Source organism: Psittacula echo (genome assembly GCF_963264785.1).
Source record: "Psittacula echo genome assembly, chromosome: 11".
Classification (NCBI taxonomy): domain Eukaryota; kingdom Metazoa; phylum Chordata; class Aves; order Psittaciformes; family Psittacidae; genus Psittacula; species Psittacula echo.
In genome coordinates, this window is record NC_137746.1 from 16,310,348 (window position 1) to 16,334,620 (window position 24,273).

The window sequence follows — 24,273 nt, forward strand, 5'->3', positions numbered from 1 at the left end:
TTAACAGCAGCCTAAACTACGGGACATAAAATCTACACTAACATTATTTTTTAATATGGCAAGGAAGCGTGTTATCCCTCTGCAGTTTGAAAGGTTTGCTGTCATCATAAACTCGTGCTACAATAAAACATTAACAAGTCTAAGGATTGTTCTGTAAGGTGTGCATATACCAGGGCCTGAGTTTGTTCAAAGCTTCCTTATGCAGGCAGGGCAAGGTAATAAAACTGTGTTTCCCCTGGAAAGCTGCCTTTGCCTGCTCCATTGCAGTGGTCAAGGCTGCTCTGGGGTGGTCTGCTCTTCCCTGCAGAGGGGCAGACACTTACCTGGGATTCAGCAGTTGGTGCTTTTCACTGTGATGATATAAAACACATGTTGGGGAGAATCAGACCTGGTTTAGAGTCATAGAATCCTAAAATGGTTTGGGTTGGAAGGGACCTTAAAGCTCATCCAGTTCCAACCCCCTGCCATGGACAGGGACACCTTCCACTAGACTGTATTGCTCAAGGCTCCCATCAGATTCCTGTATGACAGCACTCCAGCTCTGAGAGCTGCCTCCTTCCTGACAGTCCCATTCCCTTGTTTCCACCTTTTTTTTTCTTAAAAGGAGAAATAAAATTCCATCCCCTCTAAAGGCAATTCTGTCCTTTTAAAATGCACACGAGGCATTACACATGCTCTGCAAACACAAGGCAATTCGGGGCTGTACCCACTTTGACACCACCCTTTTCAAAAGCTGACAGTAAAGACTCTCAACAAAGAATCTGGAGCCATAAAGCACACTATTTGCTATACTATCCATTTCCTAACCTAAAAGCAAGTGTATTTATACGACCAGCTACTCTAAGTAAGTTCCTGTTGTCAATCGTTAACCAAGGTTGAAACACTGTTCAAACACGTGTCTTGAGCTTGCCCAGTTTATAAGATGCTCTTCAGAATCTCACTTGTAAGTTATAACGAGGGATGTGTTAAAGGGGAATTTTCAGAAACGTATTTGAGTGCTCCAGGGAGTCAGTAGCCATGTATTAAAGCAAGTTATTAACTATTAAAGCAAGTTATTAAGTATTAAAGTCTCAGTGCCAAGTTATGGGGACACAGGTTCCTCCTTTACAGTATGCCAAGCTTTAGCTCAGATTGGAACAGGAAATGGGCTGGTGTGTGAGCACACACTGATGGTGGGCACCCACTACTTATTCCCACTGCTGGGCAAAGGAAGTGCAGTCACAGAACCCATCAGCTTTCATCTGAGCCTGTGACACCGACACACAGAGCTGTGGGGCCACATGAGGGCTTCTCCATCAGAACTGCCATTAGGGCTGCAGCACCATGGACGAGGGGCATGGAGAAATCTTTCCTCAAGCCCCAGGCCACCCTGAGACCTCCACACACGTCCCCGAGATGGGGTTTGCAGCTTTTAAAATCCCATTTGGCAGCACAAATCCCAGTTTCCTTTAAGGATCAAAACGGAAAGTTAATGACCACACTAATCCGTACGTGCTCAATGTGTTGATCAGGATCATTCACTGCCTGCAGTTTCCAAAGCTCGGCACACAGCACCAGGCTGCATGTAGGAAACCCCAAATCTGCTGCTTTTGGGTAAGCTCAGTTGACTATTTTCTCCTGGAAATCAGAGCCTCTGGCTGCAGATCAAATACTTTCTCCAGCTGAGCTTAAAAGTACACAGAAAACTGCCCAACAGTATTAGTTCCTTTCAGATTTAGATCCTCCAACTTCAAAATGTGCAGGGAGGTAACAGTTGCAAAGAAAAGCTTGGAGGTGTCAGTAAGAAATACTGGTATGAACTCTTCCTCCCTGCTGACCACCATTAAAAATCCCCATTCTTATCTAAACAGTGGGGAAATATTACTAGATGCACAAGTGTAAGCATGAAAACCACATTAAATCAGTTATTTACATAAGAACAAACAGCAATAAAACCCCAAGCCAAATCAAATCCAATCCAAGCCTGTAATGGCACCAAACAGCTTTGCTACTACCTGAACTTATCGCTTAAATAGTTCAGGGTTTTGGTAGATCTTGCTTCAATTCATCTGGGTGTTTCTGCAGCTCACACGGTGCCTCCTGCCCACCATGGACCACACTGATGGCTCCCACAGCCCAGGGTTGTGAGTTCCAGTGTGAGCGTTGGACTGGGGGAGAGATTTTGTTCTGGTGGATGCTGAACTTACCGTCCCCTGAGAGGTGGAGACAAAGTTGCTGAAGTGGCTGTTTCAGAAGCACAAATTCATCTTCATTGCGCCACGTGCTGCTTATACATGGGCTGTAAGTCTCTGTAACTATTTGCTTGCTTTTTTTGTAGCGGTGGATAGATTTTGTTCTTTCTAAACAGTGTTCTAACAACTTTATTTTCTTCTGTGCTTACGTGCTCAGTTTTCTTGCTACACTTTTAGCCTAAAATGCTCATTTTCAGCCTTCTACACTGTTGTCCACATTGTCATTAACCGTGCTCAAAAGAAATATATAACATTTTGTAAAAAAATAGTGAATTTTATTATTTCAGGAAGCTGTCATATAAAATTCATACTGGCTTTCATCTCATGTTCAAACAAATACGACCTCAGAGTGAGCTGGGAGGTTCTTAACTGATGAGATATTACTTACTATTATGTGTAAAGCTGAGAATCATTAACTGATACAAGTTTAGAAGGAATGCATATTTATTTTGTTCTTTGGTTAAGTACTGTTTCTACACTGTTCCATAAAGATAAAATAACAGGATAATAAATTTTGATGAGAAAGGCTGAAAACGTTCTTCAAACTCAGATTTTCCATCATTTTCACAGTTCTAAATCCTTGCATTTAGGCCAGAGATATAAAAAGGCAGAAGATACCTTAAAAAAATAGTTTTCACAAGGGTCAAAAATCTATCTTAACAATGTAAGTGGGTCCCCAAACGTTCCCGGTTGGTTTGTTAGTCAGTGCTCTGGTCCCACAGCCACTGTCAACTCATCATATCTAAAGTGCCGGGATCCGAGGCCCCTTCATTGCGCAGGGCTTCAGCCATGTCTCTGCGAAAGACTGACATATTCTGAGTGAACCTGGGGAAAGGAAAAGCCAAATGTCTGATTAAAGGAGACCTGATCCTGTGAGAGGTTTATTTCAAAAACCAGTAAGAAGAAAAACAATAGCGAAAATTTGAAATGAGAAGGAAAACAGAGGAAAACTCACAAACAGAATCACCAGGTGCCCTCAAAACCAGTCGTATCAAATACCAATGAGCAGTAAACATGTATGGGCAGTATCAGAAACTCAGCCCACCACGTGTGAAAATGTGGAACATTTTAAAAGTCAGCTGGGAAATCAATGCAACAAGAAACCTTTCCATCTCCTGTGACTTGGAACATGTCAATTCTCTCAAACCTCCAGCAGTGGTCTCTTTGGGACACGTCCAGATGGCCATCAAGGCCTGGCTTTCTCCACCCACCTTCCTCCCTCGTGAGTGGTGTCAGAGTTCAACCTGAAACGCGGTACCATCACCCATCTGGCACAGAATGAACTCACAAAAATACACCCTAACAGTTCTGTAGCGGCAAGGTGCAGGACGTGAAGTCTGCGTGGTGGCCATCGCATCCAGGACTGAGTGTCAACTCTGACTCAGCTTGTGTGACAGTCCGAACCTGATCTACTCCCTTGGCCTATCCTTACCTCAAGGAGTTTAACAGCCATTTATCACATCTCATGTGTGCATTTGAAGAACCAAAACCAACCCCAAACCACACCAAAACAAGATTTACAATGCCAGACATGTATCACACCCTGCATTTAGGGCTTTTCAATTGTTCTTTTGTTTGTTGCCTCGATGCTCTTTGCTTTAATTGCGTCAGACTTTGCTGGCTCACTATAGTGAAGCTAATAAAGCTTCCCTAGAACAGCTCCTTAGGGCTCCTTCTTGCAGAGGACTCTTTGGACAGGTGCTTGGAAAACTGATGGGATCTCAGCAAAGGTCTCTGTGCAGGACCAAGGGTAATAACCCTTCCTGCCTGCCTCCACTGCACTGCAGCGGATGGGTACATCCAGCACTGTGGTAAACCGGGGCATGCTGTGGAAATACAGGATGCCATTAGGAGTTTATTTTTTATTCTATTCATAATTTTTGACGTTTGTGCTTATTTCCTTACTAATGGAAATTGATTTCTGCTCAATTTTAAACAATCACAGTTAAAAGAAGCCTCCTGTTCCACAGGATAGATCTGAGCAGGATTACAAATCAACAGCTGAAAACAGAAAAGCCATCCTATTAACTCATGCTGCTTGCTGGGGAAGTGATGGCTTAAAAGTCTTCCCAAGTTAGACAGGCGGATGCTACTGAGACAGACGAGCTGCTCGTTCGACTGAATCATGCCTATCCCCCAACACCTGCACCCATTCCTCCCTGCCTGCACTCCCACAAAAGCTCTCCGAGAGCTTCCGCACCACTGCCTATGTGAGAGGACTCCACAGTGCTTCGACGTGAAAATCCCCTTTCAATCCATGGATATCTGAATCTAGCATTTGCCAAATCTAGTATCTGCTGGCAGCCCAAGAGATGGAAGCCTCTGTCCATGCCATGAACAGGGAGAGCACAGGGAGCTGGATTCAACCTGTTCAGCCTGGAGAAGAGAAGGCTCTGGGGAGACCTTAGAGCAGCTCCAGTGCCTAAAGGGGCTGACAAGAAATCTGGAGAGGGGCTTTGGACAAGCGCCTGTAGGGACAGGCCAAGGGGAATGGCTTTAACCTGTCAGAGGGGAGACTGAGACGAGCTCTTAGGCAGAAGCTCTTCCCTGTCCTTCATACCTGCAGTTCCCAGAATAGGGCAGCTCAGACAAAATGCACATCATCTCTGTTTTTCTCAGAAAACAATGTTATCTTAAGGACTCCTTGCCTTCAATAAATATAAATAGTTACAGAACGAAGAAACTAGTTGTACGAGTGAGTTTTACTCAGTTTTTAATTTTTAAATCCTGAAGTCAAATGAATCCCCTTGGCATTTACAGCTCTAAGGTCAGACTACATCCTATAGCCTGCCATGGTCAGCTCAGTTTTCCTTTGTTTTAACAAGGCATTCTCCTCCTTCCCAGTGGCTCTCTGCCATTTCCCCAGGTTTTCTGCTGATCCAGAACACAAGTTACACACAAAGTCTGTCTGATTTATTAGTGCCGTAGATATGATCTCTGTGTTTCTCTGCGTTTGCTTCCAAATTCCCCTGTCTCTGGCACCATCCACACTCAGGCCATAAGGAACTTGAACCCTTAATACCAGAATTTAATAAGAAAATGAAACAAAAATGTGGAGACCATCATTAATGCAAACCTATTTGAGAATTAAACAAGTTCAACATAATCTTCACACCAACAAACAGAAGTCAGAGAAATAAAATCACTAAATGGTTTTAGCCATAACTCCTCTCCAAGCCACTTTCCAGGTTCTTCCAAGCTTCCCAGGAAGCTCCACAGTCTGGATTTTGTGTCTCTATAGGTCTTTCAAGGTTTGCTTTGGTTGAATAATGCACATGAAGAGAAAATGCAGCTAGCTGGGAATAAAATGTTAGTGTGAACATTAAATGCAGAAAACCTTGCCACTGCAAGAAAAGGAATAGAAAACTTCTGGAAATAAAATAGAAAACGGAGTAGAAAACACGAAAGCATGAAGTTTTCTACTCCGTTTTTCAAAGGAGGGCAAGATTTGTAATTCATGTTAAAAAAGTATTAAAGAATTCCTTGTCTCATTTATCTACATGAGTAAGTCGCCTCACTGGATCCCTCCTCATCTTGCCACTTCACAGGCAGTTGCTTGACCCCAACAGCAGCAAGAAAAGGCCATGTCAGAGCAGCAGCACTGACACAGGCTGAAGCAAGTGTTTTTTCAGAGGGGTTTAAGGTTGGAAAAAGGAAGCTCTGAGGCTCACCTGCTGAAATGAGACAGCTTGTTCCCAAGTGAAAAAGGAGCAGCTGCAGCCTGGCAAACCCTGACTTCTGGATTACATTAGGAAAGACATTTCTGACCAAGAAAACTCGTAATTATCAAATGTTCAGGCTGTAACTGTGAACTCTATAGTCTATAGTCAGACTTCTCTGATAGGGTATTATGGTTCTTTCAAAAGGAACTGCAGTTTATGGCTACCTGTAATACTTCCTATATTTTTTTCCTGTTAAATTTTCCATTTGTCTTTTATTTTTTCCAATTTACTTACCTGTCTCTGTTCTTTACCAAAAGGTTTTGCTCAACTCCTTCCATAAGATTCCTGAAGCACTGGTCAAAGACTTCCCGTTTGCTGTCAGGCTGGCTGGTTATCAAGGTTGTTCTCAGCTCACTGAAGTACTGTGATAGCAAAGCAGAGTATTAAAAATGAGGTTTGGAAATGTAAACCCAGAGTTACTCAGAAGTGGAGCACTCTTGAGCAAGTGCTTCCTATGTTGCCCTCTAGGAGAGGAGTCTGGCAGGCAGCACACAGAGCTCTATCTGCACTGGGTTTCAGATGCTGCCTTCCTGGACTGCACCAGCAGTGAATCAGTTGTGTATCTGACTGGAATTCAGTGGTACTGGGTGACATGCTTGGTGTTGGCCACCTAACCAGTTCCAGCACAGAAAGCCACCTAAGAGAGGTGGCAGAAACATCCCTGACCACTTTTCAAGCCTTTCAGAATGGTGCAAATTCGTACACTTTGCTGCGGGCTCTAATTGCTTCAGTGCTGTGACAAGGCAGATTCACCTTCATTTCTTTAGCAGCTAAGTAATCTATATGACTTTTTTATATTACTATTCCCATCATATTCTGGCAGATCTATAGACAGTTAAAATAGAACTTTTTATCACCTCAGGAAAATTCTGGTTTAGGCTAGAAATATGGAGCAGGAGGGGACCTCTAGTGTTATCCACTACCCTACTACTACAGCCAAGCAAGTCATATAATCCTGTTTAGTCTTTATTATATTGGCTGTGTCAGTCAAAGTCTTATGGCCTTGGGCGTAAGCACATCCATGGTATAAGCACTGATACAGACAATTATTCAGAGGAGAATGAACCATTCTGATGAAGCTGTGCCCAAGTACCTGGCAAAGTTTCTGAGCAGTTTGTTATTGCAGTCAAGAGGAATATTGCCGGTATTCCCCAAATTTCAGGTGTGTAACAAGATAGCTTGTTAAAAGTAGGCTGAAAATCGGGTTTTTTTGTATGCAAAATTTAGTAGCCATTTGAAGTTAACGTAACTTGAGGCACAGAGTGTCAGAAAGCACAAAAGTCTGGGATTAATTTGCCAGATTCTTCTAAAACCTTTAACAGGGTTAAACCTTAAACAAACCTCAAATTAAACACACGTCTTTTCCATCAAAATTACAGCTCTTCTGTACACACAAAACAGTATGGGATAACAAAAGAAAGTACAGTAAAACTATAACACTAATACTAAGCCCTGACAACTCAACAGGATTATAGGAAGTGTTTGCTTTAATGTCTGCTTGGCAAATGACTTGCCCTTAAACCAGTTCCTTTCAAACCAGAAACATCCTGTATTACGCATCTTTGCTGACCACTGCAACAGTACTGGAAGTGAACGCAGCAGCTGATCAAATAGCTGGGTCCCAAACTACTTGAGAACTAAAAACTGAAAATCACCTGGGGGCTGGTGTAAAAGATGAAATATCTGCTTGCAACAAGCACATTCCCAAAAGCCCTGTCTCAAGGTGACAAATGCACAGTTCAGTGTAGAGAAGGCCACAAGCCCGAGACCTTGCCCAGTGTCCACGAGTTGTTTTTAGACAAGAGGCATTCCAAGAACAACTTCATTCAACCTAATAAATGAAAGTATTAACATCAATTTCTGCCTACCATTAATGACTACAGCATCCCACGACATCACCATTTCAACACTGGGGAGCTGTTCTGAGCCCTGGGGTTTCTAGGGCTTCTCTGCAGTAACATGACTTTTGCCTGTGCACTCGAATGCTTGTGTTCTTTGGTTGAAGGACAACAGCAAGGAGGAGACGTGGTTGCTACACTATTGGATGCAGACAGCTTTGTGTGCCAACCTCTTGCGCTTAGGATTTAAACTTGCTGCTGCACTTCAGTGCAGAAACAATGTCAGGAGCCATGTGCAACCATCCCATTTCATATTAAGCTGATGCTGTCTCAAAAGATTTAGCATTGTTTTACATTGGACTCTTGAGTATGATTCCCATTTTGGCACAATTATCCCTAGTAGCACAAGCTAAGAGTATGAATCCCAGTTTTTCTGTGTCCCCAAGTAAACTTGATGCCTTCCCTTCAAGATGAATTACAGGCAAAGAAGATCTCATTAACACAAAGGAGGAGGAGAACAAGCAGTAAAACATGGTAAACGTATGTTTGCTACCTCAGGAACTGCAGAGACAGAGACCCTACCTGAAATAAAGGAACCCATTTCCAATACATGAACCAGCTGTGCACTGAAATGAGCCAAGAAAAGATGACTTTTACTGCCATATATAAGTATGTGTCCTACTTTTTCTGAACATGAAATAAATAACCTTGATGCAAAAGGGGCAATACAAATATTGTAAATTCTATTTCCTGTTCTCCACCCTTCCAGAAGAAATGTAAGACTTGTTCATAAGTAAAGGTACTTGTACATATCCATGTCTGCTAAGCGAAACACATAATCATTAGAACTAGTCTAATTTCAGTAAAAAGAATATTCCGCCAGTCACAAATTTATTCCTTATGATTTACAGCTCCGTGGTTTTATCTTCAAGTGAAATATTTAATTTCTTCTTATACTGAAGCATCAAAACCACATAATTAATATGTAGTCAGGCTAATACTTACATGCTATAAATCAGAAGCATTATATAAACAAAAGTGTCGTCTTGAACAAGATTGGGAATGCACAAAACTACTTATTTCCCACTTTTATAATGATGCAGTGACTCAGAGCAGATAGAAAATGATTAGTTTTCCTTCCAAAGTAGGAAATATTGCTTCCATCTGTAAAGTATAATATTGTGATGTCATAAAGTTTTCCTAAACACTGAATTTGCCCTTATTCCCTCTCAATCATTTTAAAAGAACTGCTCTCTCTTATAGAGCTTGGATTTAAATCACAATAACACACCAAGAAGATGAATGACAGTGCTGTTGGATATGGCTAAAATTGGATCCTTCAGCACAGGTGAATGATGAGACAGCGCTTCCCTTCTTGATATATTTTCTTCTTCTATTAGTTTCCTTCCATAGCTGGGATTTCAGTCTGAATTTTAATGTATGCGGTTGCTGCTAATCTTAGTGTCTTATTTTTTTCCAGCGCCCTCTTATTGTATAGACAATTCATTCTCCAAAGCAGTAATACACTGAGGCTTGTGACTGCCCAAGAGATAAGGCAATTCAGAATAAAGTTAGAGCTGGCTCTGAAGTATGGTGCATACAACAGGTCAGGATCTTCACAAACAATGCCTTGCCATACAAAAAATGCACACATTTAGATCAACTCGTATTCATTTACTCAGATGGTTTCCATTTCAGACACTATCGTCTCTATTAAGTCACCAGGGAAACATGATGGGTATATCCAAATTCATAGCTTCAGATTTTATTGAAAGGGCAAATTGCAGAGTATTTCCTGGTTTACAGAATCTGCCACAGATGCATATACTCCAAATTGCAATCAATGCGAGTACTTAAGTGTAAGCACTCAGATAATGCCCCCCAAAGCTGGCTGTTCCTGGGAAACCTTTCAGAAAAAGAGATTGGTTAACTCTTTTTCTAGGAAGCAATTTTTCTGATGTGATTTCCACAGAGTTCTTGTTTCACATTTCTATCTAAAAGCCCGATGAGCCTGCGTAGCTCCTGTTCCTGCTTAATTCTGGAAAAGTGAAGACATAACATTTATCTGAGAAAGGTTAATGATGTACTCGCATGATCTAAGCTTGGGTGTAAAAGTTGGGGTAGAGGTTTGAGAGGATTCTTCATCAAAATGAAGCCACTCAGGCTCTGCGAACTAACCTGGGAAATACCTAGTACATGAGCTGAACCCTACTCTTGACTCCTATTGTGAGCATAATGGAGCGAGATCCCAAGGAAAGAGACGGGGGATCTGAATCAGGGCAACAGGCAGCTTTGTTCTATATGCAATAATTATTTCAACCATTTGGGCACATGAAGAGTGAATCCGGTGGCATTTCTTAAATACTCACTTTCTCATTGAGAAGTATAAGTCCAAGCAGCGGTCTTGACACAGACCATTGATTTCTGCAGTCTTCAAAAATGATGGTGTTCATTAGGATGGACATCATCTGAAAGAAAACACAGACAGTTTACATGAATATGAATATTGGTGTTACACTGTGTGATGTGTTCAGAAGGAAAAATTAATGAAACCTTTACGAAACATACTGAAATCACTGAGATTTCATGTATGAGCATGGTTTTATAAAAGTAATTCTTCCAAACAAATCTTTCCATAACCAAATCTACCAGGTAAAGAAGTTAAAGGCAACTAATATCAAAGCTCAGCTCCAAAGAAAAAGTTGGAAGTTTAAACAAATATGAATTGAGGTTTAGAGCTCAATTAATTTCAGGTACAGACTTTGACTTTACTACACGGATTTGCCCCTCTGTCACACTACTTCTAGGAGAGCAATACCTGTGCAACCAGTAATCTGTATTAGTTTCAGATTAATCCCTAGTTGGTCTTCAAGATTCTGGTTTTCTCACATCACATCCACCTTTCTTTGTGTGTGACACTAAGGAATTTGAAGGGAACACTCTCCATTTCGATGAAGGCAGTCATGATTACAGCAAGAAGTCTAAAAATCTACACCATTTCCATCCCAGTTACAAATACAGTCTCTGATTTTAGACATTTTACTTTACTTCTGTGACTGACTTTACAGAGCTCTATAGAAGGGATAAAGCCACTTCAACTTTATAAAGCACTGAGATCTATCATCTAATACAATTGAGTTCTATTGGCACCCAAAGAAAAGCTGTATAATTCACTTTGCTCATTGGCTGGCACGTCACCAGAGCCTTCAGCTATTGCCACAAGGAGTATGCTCCCTCTGAGGCCACTACACCTCTGCTGTGTGTAAGCTACAAAGGGTAGGACTTATTTTAGAGATTGGCATAACTTTTGTACAAAGAAATTACAAAATAACTATAGAACCCATTTAAAGATAAAATGCTCTAAGATATCCTTGAGATGCGTTAGTCCAAAATGCCAAAGGCCACAACATATATGAACCTAAAAACATTACTCAGAGATTAAACAGAGCGAAAATTTGTAAAGTGTCACCAGTAAATAGTTTGACTCACATTTATAGAATATCTGCACCCTAAAACCAAACATAGAGGAAGTAGAAAATCATTAAATCCTTTCTTCTAGGCCAATGAGTAGCTATGAGCAGGGTCTCCAGAGAGCTGCCACACTGCAAACTAGCCTGTAATAACTGACCAAGGCGAAGTCAAACAGCATGTTTCACTAAATGAAAAAGATGAATCCTAGCACTACAAATCACCTGGAACAGAGATACCCACAAATCATTTGAGCTTTCAGGTTAGGAACATGCGGTCTGGCGTGGGAACAGCCAATTCTTCGCCTGACTTCACAGCTTATAGATCAGACAAACTATTTTCCATTACTCACAGGACAAAACCAATTCTGTATGGCCTTGGAACCAATGCAAACACCTCAAAAACCTCTACAGGAGCAGTAATAGGGGCTCAATTTCCAAACATGAAGAATAATTGACATTTCCTGTAATTCAAACATCGCCAGGTTTTAATTTCCGTAGCTTGTAACAAAGCCGGCTATTAGGACAGAAGCATTATTAAAAGTAATTCAACAAACTCACTGGAGCTGTGATTTAGTCAGAGCACCCCGTCTGACATAGCCGTATTTCTTAGAGGAAGCGCTGTGCATGCAGAGAGACTTTCAGTGTGATGCTTCATCGAAAAAGGGCATGCTCAGGGACAAGCTCACAACTGATCCAGAGGCAAAGTTTCACCTCTTCAAACACCAGCTTTTATCAAACAACTCCTGAGGTTGGATGGGGCTTGGAGCAAGCTGCTCTAGTGGAAGGTGTCCCTGCCTGTGGCAGGGGTTGGAACTGGATGAGCTTTAAGGTCCCTTCCAACCCAGACCAGTCTGGGATTCTACAATTCTAGGATATATGTGCCCATTTTTGTTGCTCCTCCAAGTTGTTCAGGTCATGAAGGAACTGCAACTCTTCAAGTTTCTGAAGAAGGCTCTGAAATAATGTGTCACCTATTTGCTGATGCACAGTTACATGAATTTGTATTTATGATGGCAACATGTACAGAAATGATAACCATGATTTTCTGAAGATGAGATCTTGCCCAGTGATACGTACAAACAAGGAGATGGATGCATCGCTGCCTCAGAGCAACCCCGCTTGCTCGCAGGCCACCAGTTGGACCGAGGGACATGAGCAAGCACCCAGCAGCCAACAGCAGCTGCCCTGTCTGCGTTTTTCTTTCATTTCTTTTGAGAACTGCAGAGCATTTCCCAGATGTTAGTTAGCTTCAAAGTGTGCCACTGAGATACATCAGCTTTGCCACTGCATTTTGTAGAGGGGATGAGTGAAGACAAAGTCTGTCTGCAAAGCCACCTTGACACAGGCTGAGCTTGGGGCACCCCTCAGCTTCCCCAGCATCCCCCAGCCATCACCTAACCTTGGCCTTGCTGTTGCTAGAGACCTGCAGTCCCTTGTAGCAGGTTACCCCAGAAGTTGGTTCAGGTGACTTAAATGTATTTAGCATGCAGGTTGTGAGAGGGAAATTCGTACTATGGGACACCCTCCTTGCTCCACCTTTGCCAGAAGTCTCATCATCTAATTGGAGATCGCAAACCAACCCAACAGCAACATAGAACATAGAGCACAGAAGCAGAAGTGATCACAAATATGCATTGTTTTGGTTTCTAGGTGGAAAATACCCTATTCTGCTACACTTTGCTTCAAGAAAATGACTTCTCAGATCCTGCCACAGCCCCAGTGGAGCGCAGCAGCTGGGGCAGCTGCCTGGGGCAGGCTCAGTCCTCACGCTGATGCAGGCAGCAAACAAGGTCTCATGGGGGAAAAAAGAGACATCAAAAAGGAAGGGATGGCGGAACACATAATCTATTTTCTTCTTAGTTCAAAACAGCAACCTTGCCTCTCTTCTCTTATCTTAAACATAGAGCATCACTTTATCTGGTTCAATAATGTTTCTCCTGACACATTTGTTCTTTACAAAAGGAACTATTGACAGCACAGGCAAGAATAAAGAACAGCTCTTCCAATAAATTAATTCTTTCGAGCTTCTCCTCCTTCAGAACCTCTTTCTTTCTTGGGTGGAGGAGGTAAATGTTGGTCAAGATAACCCTCATTATGAAAACTTTTTCTAAAGGAAGCTAGAAAAGAAGCTGCCTTTCCATCAGAAAGGCTTTTTTTGCCGCTCCATGTTATCACTAGAGAGCACTTGCATCATTGCAGGTGCCATAACTCATTTCTTTCTCCCATATGTTGGGATGAATACTTCATTCTGGTGCAGCTAATCACATGTTAACATAAAGAACGTTATATTAACACCAAAGACAGCAGTATGTATTCCTTTACAGAGGACTGAGAATGGTCAAGAACGTGCACAGCTTTTAACCAAGCACTTGGCTGGTAATAATACTCATTTGTTTACTGGGGTCTGAAAAGAGTCAGATTTTTTTGTTGTTTAGCATATGAAATTTGGTAGGTTTTTGTAGCTCCAGCTCCAGACAGTTCACTCGTAATTCAGGAGCTGTGATTACTAATTTAAATGTCCTTTGGAATTCTCAGTTCTTTCAGCATCAAATTCTTCCTATATCAATAAATGGATCGTCATTTACTAATAATACCAGGAAGATTTAACTGCTCCAAGATTATTAAACACCTTAAATTTTAATCTGTTGTTTTAAAATATTTATTTTACCAGAAAGCCTGACTTTCACATTGATTTTTTTTTCATGTTCAAAGCTGAAATTTCCAGATGAAGTAAGAAAACTAAAGTCTTTATCATGGAAGTGAGAACCAGCCCATAATTCCTGAACTAAAAATATTCAACTGTCAGAAACAGCAAATCAGTTGAGATCTGCAATATGTAAGAGATTAAGAATGACTTGGCTTGTCCCCCTGCATTAAGAAATTACATGAGACCAACACAGAGCTTTAAACAAGTCGTGGAGCAGCACCGAGCAATGGGCCCAGTTACATTACAGCACCTTTCCTTTTGGAGACCCTCTCCCAGGGTATAGGAAGAGGGGAGAAGGAGCTGTGGAAGGAGAGAGGAAGGGCAGGAGGGAGAGAAAAGGGCATCAGCCAGGAAACACAGGCAGTCCATGAAACTGGCTACCCCAACCACAGAGCTCTTCTCAACAGCCTCTCTGCTCCGAGTCTTCTAAGCCACCCTCAGACCAAGCCCGCACAGGCTAGATTCCTCCAGATACCTGTTCACAGAATAAAGCATTTCACCCTATTTATATGTACTTTCACTATATATAATTAAAAATTAATAACTGTCACAATTCAACAGCTGAAGCTTAAAATTGTGAGGGACCCAATCTCAGATGCCCATTTGCAATTGGGTCTGGCCTTTTTCATAGAATAGTTTGGGTTGGAAAGGACCTTAAGTTCATCCAGTTCCAACCCCCCTGCCATGGGCAGGGACACCTCACACTAAACCATGGCACCCAACCTGGCCTTGAACACTGCCAGGGATGGAGCACTCACAACCTCCCTGGGCAACCCATTCCAGTGCCTCACCACCCTCACAGTAAAGAACTTCCTCCTTAGATCCAATCTAAACTTCCCCTGTTTCAGTTTGAACCCGTTACCCCTTGTCCTGTCACTACAGTCCCTGATGAAGAGTCCCTCCCCAGCATCCTTGTAGGCCCCCTTCAGACACTGGAAGGCTGCTCTGAGGTCTCCACGCAGCCTTCTCTTCTCTAGGCTGAACAGCCCCAACTTTCTCAGCCTATCTTCATACGGGAGGTGCTCCAGTCCCTGATCATCCTTGTGGCCTCCTCTGGACTTTGTTTCCTTTTGTGAAAAATTAGGGTATAAATGGCTGAAAAAACCCCAATCCTGGTGTCAGGACAAGATCTGTGGGTGAGACACTGCATACCGTGGGATAGTATATACCTTAAGCTGATGGACTGAAATATGATTTAGGTGTATCTTTTATAGGGTATTCCTATCAGTTATATGCTATGTCCTGCTGGGAGACACTTTTCTCCTGGTGTTCTGAAGGGATGGAAAAGGGATGGCTTTGCATTTAAAAAAGGAACAGTTACAGGTAGCGTGGAGCTTGACATTTCCCTGGATGCGTCTTTAGAACTGGCCAAAGGGCTGAGTATGGGACAGTCACCTGAAATAGGTCCAAATCATGAGCCAGCAGAAAGAATACTAAAATAAGATTGTGCTAACTTCTGTCAAACCCAGTTTCATATCTGAAAGAGAAATAGGAACATACTCATACGACACATCTAGGATGATGGCTTAATTCTAAAGGCAAGCACCTCAATGTGCCTGCTATATTCACTACACCTGGTCTACTGCAATGTTCCATTTTTGACTTGTTAAAATAAAGTCATATGCTAACAGCACAAGAACACAGACTAGTGCAAAGTGGACTTTTCAAAGCAAAGGCTTATCCTCACCCTTTCCTACCTTTAGCCAGTTGTGAAATACCTTTGAAGCAGCTGGCAGGATCAGAAAGCAGATGCTTGTGCTACAAGAGGGAATAACTGCAGCACAGCTGGGACATGGGCAGCAGCTACATCTGCACATGAGCTGGTCATAGGGAGACTCTGCCCTACACCAGCATGTTTCAGACAGGAATTTTAGTGTCTTCCCTCTTATTTGAGGGCATATTCTAATATGACAAACATATTTTCAAATTACAGCTGCATCTGAATTTTTATGTGAAGGACTATAATGCTTGGGTCCAGCCTCACCTATCAGAACTGGGTCCTTCTATCCTAAGGGAGACCATGCTGCTGGGTGAGCTGGCATCCATCAGGGATGGAGAAGAGCTGCCAGACGGCTGCTATAGACTCACCTACAGTAAAGCAGTAAGGCTGACATACAGAGCATTTTGCCTAGTGTAAAGGTTGGCTATATTTAATACTGGAAATGAAACAGTTAACTGCAGCAACACTGAAAATGCCTGATGAATGGAATAGCTCCTCTTTCTGCAAGGAGGAGGGCATACATTTCATTAATTATTACCTTCCAGGGTGTGCTGACTTGCTTCTGTCTGTGCTGAATTTCATGTAAACCCTCTGTTGAATGTCACATACTCATACGCTGCCTGAAGTGCTAGATTTTGTATTTGGATAGCTGGTGTAGCTGACAGATGTTTACAAACTCATGTATCTGCACAGCTTCTTTTTGTCTATCCATCTGTCCTCCCTGATAGACAGCAAATTATTCCACCTCAGGCTGGAATAATTTAAGATTGTGACATCAACCCTTAATCTGCATTTCTTAGCTGGTAGCAATGAGAGATTTTCAGTTACAGATCCTAGTATGTCATTTTAAATTAACCTCAGATGTTTATTTAAGATTCAGCCATTTCTGAACAAGCAGCTGTAACTCTACAGCATTACAGCTGTTTATAAAGATGACAGAACTCTTGACTAACAGGGACTTCTGCAATGCACAACCTGCTGTAATTTGCACTTCAGGTTGGTGTGGTGCAGAAGGCTGAGCTCTTTAAAACTTTAAAGAAATGTAATACACATTCACCTCTGCTTCCAGCAGTATATGTAGAAGCAGTTAGGTTCAGGTCCTGTTTCAGAAGAAGATCCTTAGGCATCTTTCCAGTGCACATGGTAAGAGGTCTCTCCCTTGCTTGCACATCCAGCACTCTTACTGAAAGCTGAAAGTACAAAGTCTGTGTCTACTACCAGCACCTCTGAGCAAATGACTGGTTACAGATTATTTAATCCTCTTGGGAGGAGAAACATGAGCTTTACCTACACCAACGCCTTCCAGCACGAGTCTATCTTCAGGAATGTAAATGGTTCTACATCTAAATCTTTTAGCCTTCCCCTTAACTGACACTAGGGCTTTCAGTGTGCATCTTCGTTAAATTCCTCAAACGTGAGCCATCACCCTTCTCTTCTCCAGCTCCTGAGAAAATCACCGGTGCCTTCCCTTGCATCAAGTGCTGGGAGCTGACGCACAAAAGCATCTGGGCATTTTCAATGTTGCACCAAGATTTCAGCATAGGAACTGGGATCTTTGCCTGCTGCATCATTAGTTTTCTAAAACCTCTATTACAGGAAGGCCTTCCAAAATGCCAGTCAAACGGGTTGGGAAGACAAGGTTGGAAAATGCTACTACTGGGAAAATAAAATCATTTAGTCTAAAACCAATCTGAGGCTAATCGCAACCTTAATCTACAGAAATGTTCCAGAATGAAGGAAAAGGCTGAGCACCAGATCAGCTCTAAATCCTTCATCCAAGGAACTTCAAGTATCTCACACTGAGCATGTGCTCACCCCTGAATGTGAACTAGACTCATGCTGACACTGTGTGCAAGTGTGCTCAGTGCAGCCCTCAGGGACGCAAACCCCACGTACCAAGGAGCAATCCTTAAACTGGCCTTAAGCTCACACTCAGCTCCACGTCAAGTCCAGCCTAGCACCTATCACATAACCCACCCGGCTGTGCAGCCTCACAGCAGATCTCTTTCTCCAGAGCCCCGCTGCTGCTTGCCATGAGGCAGCTGGGATTTGCAGGCAGCTTGAGCGTAGGCTCAAGCCATGTGGATGCCTGCCAGCAGCAGACTCAGAGGCACAGAAACAGTAACCAGTAGTAGAGAGAAAATTAGAACCAGGGTAATAATTTTACCCATATTTACCTTAGTTTAGCACTGATATGGAGGTAATCAGTGGGGACAGGGAGGCAGGCTCAGCTTTTAAACCACACCTTGAAGGCAATCAAGAAACCCAGAAGCTTGGCTCTAACCACTATTCAAGGATTGTCCATAAAGAAAAGTGATGTCCTCCATTCCACTGGAGTAATATACTAACACAGAACTTAAAAAGCCTAATCCAAGAATTAATTACCGATTGCCTGACAGATTTCCAGCCTCTTCTGTATTCAAACTGTTCACAAATTGATCCTGATTTCTTTTATAGAACAATTAAAAGTATTCTTGTTATCCTGAAGAACTGTAACCAAAGCTATCGCAAATAAACATAAAAGACAGATGATAAAGATGGTAATAAGCATATTGCTACTGTGTCCTGAATAGTCACCAACACTTCTTAGTGAATATCATCTTTCACAACAACAACAAAGGATAAGAGCGCAAGGCTATTTCATGCAGTCATCAAAACAAAATGCACTGAATATTATATTTCACACTAAATACATTACCCTGGCAGTTTGACACTCAACATTTCAATAGATATTGCGTCTCTCTAACATTCTGCCTGAATTTCTGCAGATGGACTTTTAAGTATCAATGGAAGATTACTTTACTTGTCATGCTAAAGAGATTTTAAAGAATGGTTGCACACACTTCATTTTTAATTTTTTTTTATTTCTTTTTCCTTTTTTCTTTTTAAAGGGAAACAAATCACGGATTCAGGAACGTGGTTACGCTGAAAGGTCAAATCCCATGTTGTGCAGTACTCCTTTGTGTGTGGCGCTCTCTGAAGAACTAAACTGGCTTGACTCTGACGGGCCCAGCCAAGCGCTAGGAGGATGTGCTCAAGTTAAACTAAGCTAACCTAAACTATGCTAAGCTAAACTGAGATAAACTGACAATGCCGCCAAACCTCCTCTGTCTGCTGTGATACTGGGATATTTTTTAAAAATGCATTATTTTTTTGAACTGTGCAGGTTCCTGGGGACAGGTAAATACACCAGAACCCATTTTCAGTAAAACCCCAAACGATCAAACACCAGGGGACAAAAAGGCAACAACCGAAGTTTCTGGATCTCACAATTTCAGCAGACACCCTGAGCACGCAACCAACCAACCAACAGCAATTTATTAGCCTAGGAAAGGTGTGGATTTTGAGGTTCAATTCCAGAGTCCTCAAAATCAGAAATCTGCCAAGGTTCAGTGGGACACATATCTAGTCTATGTCAGTCACTGGGAAGCTTTCAGCACTGAACCAGCCCTTTACACACTCTGATATACACCCTCCTGTTTGCTCAGAGCACTGCAGCCCCATCACACACCTCATCTCTCCACAAGCATCATCTCATCCCCTACGTGCTTCGATGGGCCACTGCTATCACATCCAACAGCAATTAAGCACCCCTGTAAGCCACTGCTATTCTAGAATGTTAAATCTGATTTTTATTTTAAATGGGGAAAAGGGAGGGGGCTTGTTCACCGAGAGTGAGTTTCATTACTCACATGGCAAATCTGCCAGTAGCAGATCATGGAATGGATTGTTACCTTTCCCTATCCATTTTGTAAAGATATTGCTTTCTTTCCAGACTGCAAGCATCACTTCTAACTGGATTTTGAATTATAATGTGAACTTTACAAAATTATTGGTGCTATTCATATCGCTAGTTAGATTCTATGGAACTGCAATATTTTTTGCCCTTCCCCAAACCAGCACCCCTTAGTGTTTTATATGAAACAACCACGGCCAGCAGAAATCGAACATTTCCAAGTAAAGTATTACACTGCACGCAGTAAACAAGGAATAAGGCATTTTTATACTTCTCCTTAAACTTATTTGCTTTTTGAAAATATTTATGTGGCACAGAAGCCACGAGGTTATTGAGAAACACAGCCAGTTCCTCTTCTTTAATTGAACATTTATGCTTTTTGTTCTGCAAGCAAAAAGCGATGAGCAGTAATAACACAAGATAAATATACAAGAAACTTATAGATATGATTGTAAAACAACATCATCCTAATGTTTTCATTTAATTACCCTGAAATGTATTCTATTTAATATTCATTACTCAAAAGCCAATTTAAAAGAGAAAGAGGTGAAGGGACTTATTCAGAAAGACGGACTGTCATTCACCGCAATAGTTATCTAATATACAGAAGTTAATAAAGCAGATTAATCTACAAGTCCCTTTAAGCCATCACTGAGTTTAGAACAACTGCCTCTGACCCCTAACCCTCCCGCTGCGCACCAGTAGCAGGTGCCAGCTGCACTAAAATTATGGCCGAGGCGTTTTAAGGCAAAGTCTTTTCTTACTTTGCTTCTGACCAGCAGCTGACCCTGTAGGAAGGATTGTTTCATGTGCTGGCCTAAAGGCTACATAAACCAGTAACTGCTAAACAAAAGCATACATACACCAGCTGCCTAGCCCGGGGGTGCACATCCAACACTGACACCTCCAGCAGTTCGTGCTCCAAGCCCAAGAGCTGCTTTTTGTTTCCATACACCAATTCTGTACAATACTTGTTACTTCACGGAACTAAACTTCCCTCCACCCCCAAAACTGTTTGTGTAAACTATAGCACAGCTTGGATGATGAAGAGGAGGTTCCCAATTTGATTTAGCACCATTATTAAGAGCGTGAAATCTTCAGATACATCCCTAATGATGATGTATTTTAACATTAAAATTCTTACAATTGAATTACTGAATTCACATGACAACGAATCACAACAAGGCTTTAAACAAGGCTGAATTAGAAAAGACACTAAGCTCATTAATTTCTTTGATTTCTTAATTGACAGCACTCGCACTGATAGCTATACATTGAGCAATATATTCTAGACTGAGGCTGCTCCTGCCTTTATACATGTACAGCGAGAAGTACATGTAAAAGAGAAATAACCCTATTTTTCATTAAGATAAGATGGCTTTGACATAATTATTTTGCTGATACAAATCACACAACCACAAAAACAATCAGAGTAATGATTAAATGCAGTTATGTACATGGGAGACTACTAGTGCAAATGTTAACACATTTAAATGGGTTCCCCTCATTAAAAAAATTATATATGATATTAAACCATCAATCAAATTGAAACACTAGAGTCCAAACGCATTGTCGCTGGTTAAAATAAATGACTTTGAGACTGAATTTTGGCTCACTCAATATGGTGCCTTTTCTGTTGCTTAGCCACCCAAGTCTCTGCTGGCTTGGGCTACAGCTGGTATAGCTCCCTTCCTTTCAATTAATAAAGAAAGTTATGATAGTATTGGATAACATCTTTAAATTGTGCTAAGAGGCTGCAAACAGATGTCCCAGTGAAAATCCCTCACTGCTGTATCCAACCTTCCAAGGCTCAAGCTGGCAAAAGCTGAGCGCTCTGGTCCTGATTCAGCTCAGCCTTTAAAAACATTTCATTTTAAGCGTAGGAACAAGCACCTGTGGGGTTGATCTGCTCTTACTATTGAGCATATGCTCACACACGTGGCTCAAGGTGCTCAGCCTCTGGCACAACTGCCCTCTGTCAGTTCAATTCAGATTTCTTTCTGTGATGTGCTTATATGCAAGTGCCTGTGCACAGGCCATGAAGCAGACATCATAAACACATCTCCTCTTCAGGTTTTCATTTCAATTACTGCAGACCTCCACACTAGCTGTATATGCTACTGAGGTTTATCTGAAAAACAACCACTGATTTTAGTACATAAAAAGGGGGAAAAAAGAGGAAAGTTGCAGTTTATAATATGTTTTTATTTTAGTGATGCCACCTGACTTTTCATTGCAGCTGGCACCTTTACTTTCTGTTTTACAGTTGCTGCGCAGTGCTGCTGGGCTGCTTCATTTCGTGCATCTTTGTTATGTGGTGACATTCCAGGTCACAAATGCTCAGCTCCAAAGAGGAGCCTGGTGAGGTTTTACCTGTTACCGTTAAAGCACACATTCTCCTGTTCCTGGTGGTCTGCCCACTCCATCCCTGCTCTCTTTTCCAGCACTACCATGCTCACCATCACGCATGCCCTCTGAGCCCTTTGTTTACCCAGATACTTTCCCATCTACACTCCTTTCCCAGAGACCCCTCTCCAGCCCACGTACTCTACCACATTTCCCTACAGCAATAAACAACAGCTCCTCACAGAATCCCAGACTGGTTTGTGTTGGAAGGGAACTTAAAAGCCCAGTTCCAACCCCCTGCCATGGGCAGGGGCAGGCACAGCTTCTCTGGGCATCCTGTGCCAGCGCCTCAGCACACTGTGAGTTCCCACATCCCTGCCAGTCTCCCCCTGCTGCAGAACTCCCCACCCATTGCCTCCAGAAATGCTGGACCCTTGGGAAGGGACCCACTGGCCTGAAGGAGGTCCACGCTTGGGCTGCAAGCTGTGTCTTGTCACGGGCATCATGTGGATCTAACCCAAACATCAGTACAATGCTGAGACTCACCAAACTCCCGCCTTATTCTTACCCACACAATCCCCTGGAAACAGTGCACAGAATGTAACAACCATACAACACCTTCCCTCTCTTGTTACCCCTATACCTCACACTCTTGTGAACTGCCCAGGAAAGGAATTGAACCTGAAACATCATGGAGATCCTGTTTCTACTCAACCAACCTTCAATCCCCTTCCATATCCAGCACAGAATTATTTCAGCAATGGCTATGCAGCATTCTTTACCTATTGTACCTGGTTCTTGGGACCGTTTGTCTGAACTGCAGATGAAAGACACTACAAAACTGACTCATTTTCGGAAAGAAATAACATGAATAGTACTTTGCTGTATCAAAACTGAGCCAATAAGTTTAACTAACTGAAGTGTACAATTCAGCAAGGTAAGCATTAACAGAAGGTAAAGGTGGCATCTTAAAACCAAAATTTACACTTTCATTTATAAACTGGATAAAACACCAGCTTCACCTGTCAATCCCAGCATAACAGCATAGAAAAGGAGCCTTTATAGTGCTTATAAAACAACATAATGCAACAGCAATAGTTGAATGTAATAATACTGCTTTCTATCCATATATCCCAAATTACTTTTTACTGTTAATTCAGTTTGGTTGTAAGATGCTATCATGGAGCTGTTGTTTGCAGGTTGAGGTCAGACTAAGCTGCTTGCCCAGGGGAACAAGCAAAAAGCTTGGCCAAAGCTGACAACAGCCACTGCTACATCACGGAAGGATGTCACATCTTGCTCTGGAACTGAAGAAGGTGTATCATGCCTGTATTTCCTATTGCTCCTGTCTCTGCACAGTCATATCAGCCTAAGTCACATCTAAGCAAACGGAGGAATGGTTAATAGGGTTTAATCACACAACTCTGCTCCTGCAGAGGCTGAAGAAGGTGGAAGCCTCAGGCACTGGACTGCACGGAGATGCTGACCAGCCTCACCTGTGAGCACACTGTGCCGTTTCGGACGCTGGCGTGCGAGTGCACAGGTTGCCACGTGTCCTCACATCCCAGATGGGTGAGCCAGGAGCGGGAAGGTGGCTCTGCCCTGAGAGCTGCACCGTGCCCCACACACCTCCCCCTGCAGTTCTGCCCCACTCCCCGGGTCCTGCCGCTCGACGGAGCCGGGCTGGGAGCCGTGCGGAGCAGCCCCGGGAGGTTCCTGTGTATTCTGAGGGCGTGCTGAGCCGCTGCGGGTTGAGGGGCAGAACCTCAAGCACTGCCGGGAAGTTTAATTATTCAGCGGCTTCCAGAGATCCAACTTGGAAGAACTGTTCTAACTAGTAAATAATTGCAGTTATCGTTGCATCAGTTTAGTTTAAAGAGCTGACAAACCTCTCTAAACTCAAAGCACAATTAGTCATTAGGGTCTAGTTTTTCAGCACTGTTAAGCAATTTGTAACCCATTCCTTTTAACAGGGTTATGCATTACTTAACCGACACAGATGTCTTGAAAACTGAAACTGCTGGTTATGAAGCAGCAACCTTGTTCATTAGCTTCCCTGATAGTCAAATCATCTATAAAACCTGTGTTTAATGGCCAGCCGATGAATAATCAATGTCTCACTTTTCATCTGAGTGTGAAAGTGAGAATAATCTAATACGCTGTCCCCCTGGTAAAGCGCAAGGCCTTGGGTTCCGTTTCTATTCAGGGCTGATTTATAACCCAATGGAAACCTGATGTAAACATATGATCAATGAGTCCCATCATTGCTGATAATAACCCCCAACCGGCCCACTCCCTCATCTCAAAAGCCATCCCTTTAGGCTATTAGTTTCGTCCAGCTAATCCTCTCTACTATTCCTGCCTGCTGCTTTTACCTTGGCCATCCGTTCAGTCCGGCAGACTCAGAAGTAATTTTATACGCAGCAGAGAGCGGGCGGAATTGATTTTTCACTCAGTGCTCAGTTCCCATCTGAATAATTATCAATTTTACTGCCTCACAAAG

General features: G+C 42.4%; 1 protein-coding gene across 1 annotated transcript in view; it reads right to left on the minus strand.

Annotated features, from left to right (window-relative positions):
• Positions 1-2,959: 2,959 nt before the first annotated feature.
• The window catches only part of RANBP17 (RAN binding protein 17), a gene marked incomplete at both ends in the record, with an annotated part of 158,021 nt that continues 136,707 nt past the window's right edge, over positions 2,960-24,273 (minus strand). Inside the window, 3 exons of the mRNA XM_080626945.1 lie at positions 2,960-3,056; positions 6,188-6,315; positions 10,161-10,259. Coding sequence (XP_080483071.1) covers positions 2,960-3,056; positions 6,188-6,315; positions 10,161-10,259 — 324 coding nt within the window. The remainder of the gene's footprint in view (positions 3,057-6,187; positions 6,316-10,160; positions 10,260-24,273) is intronic.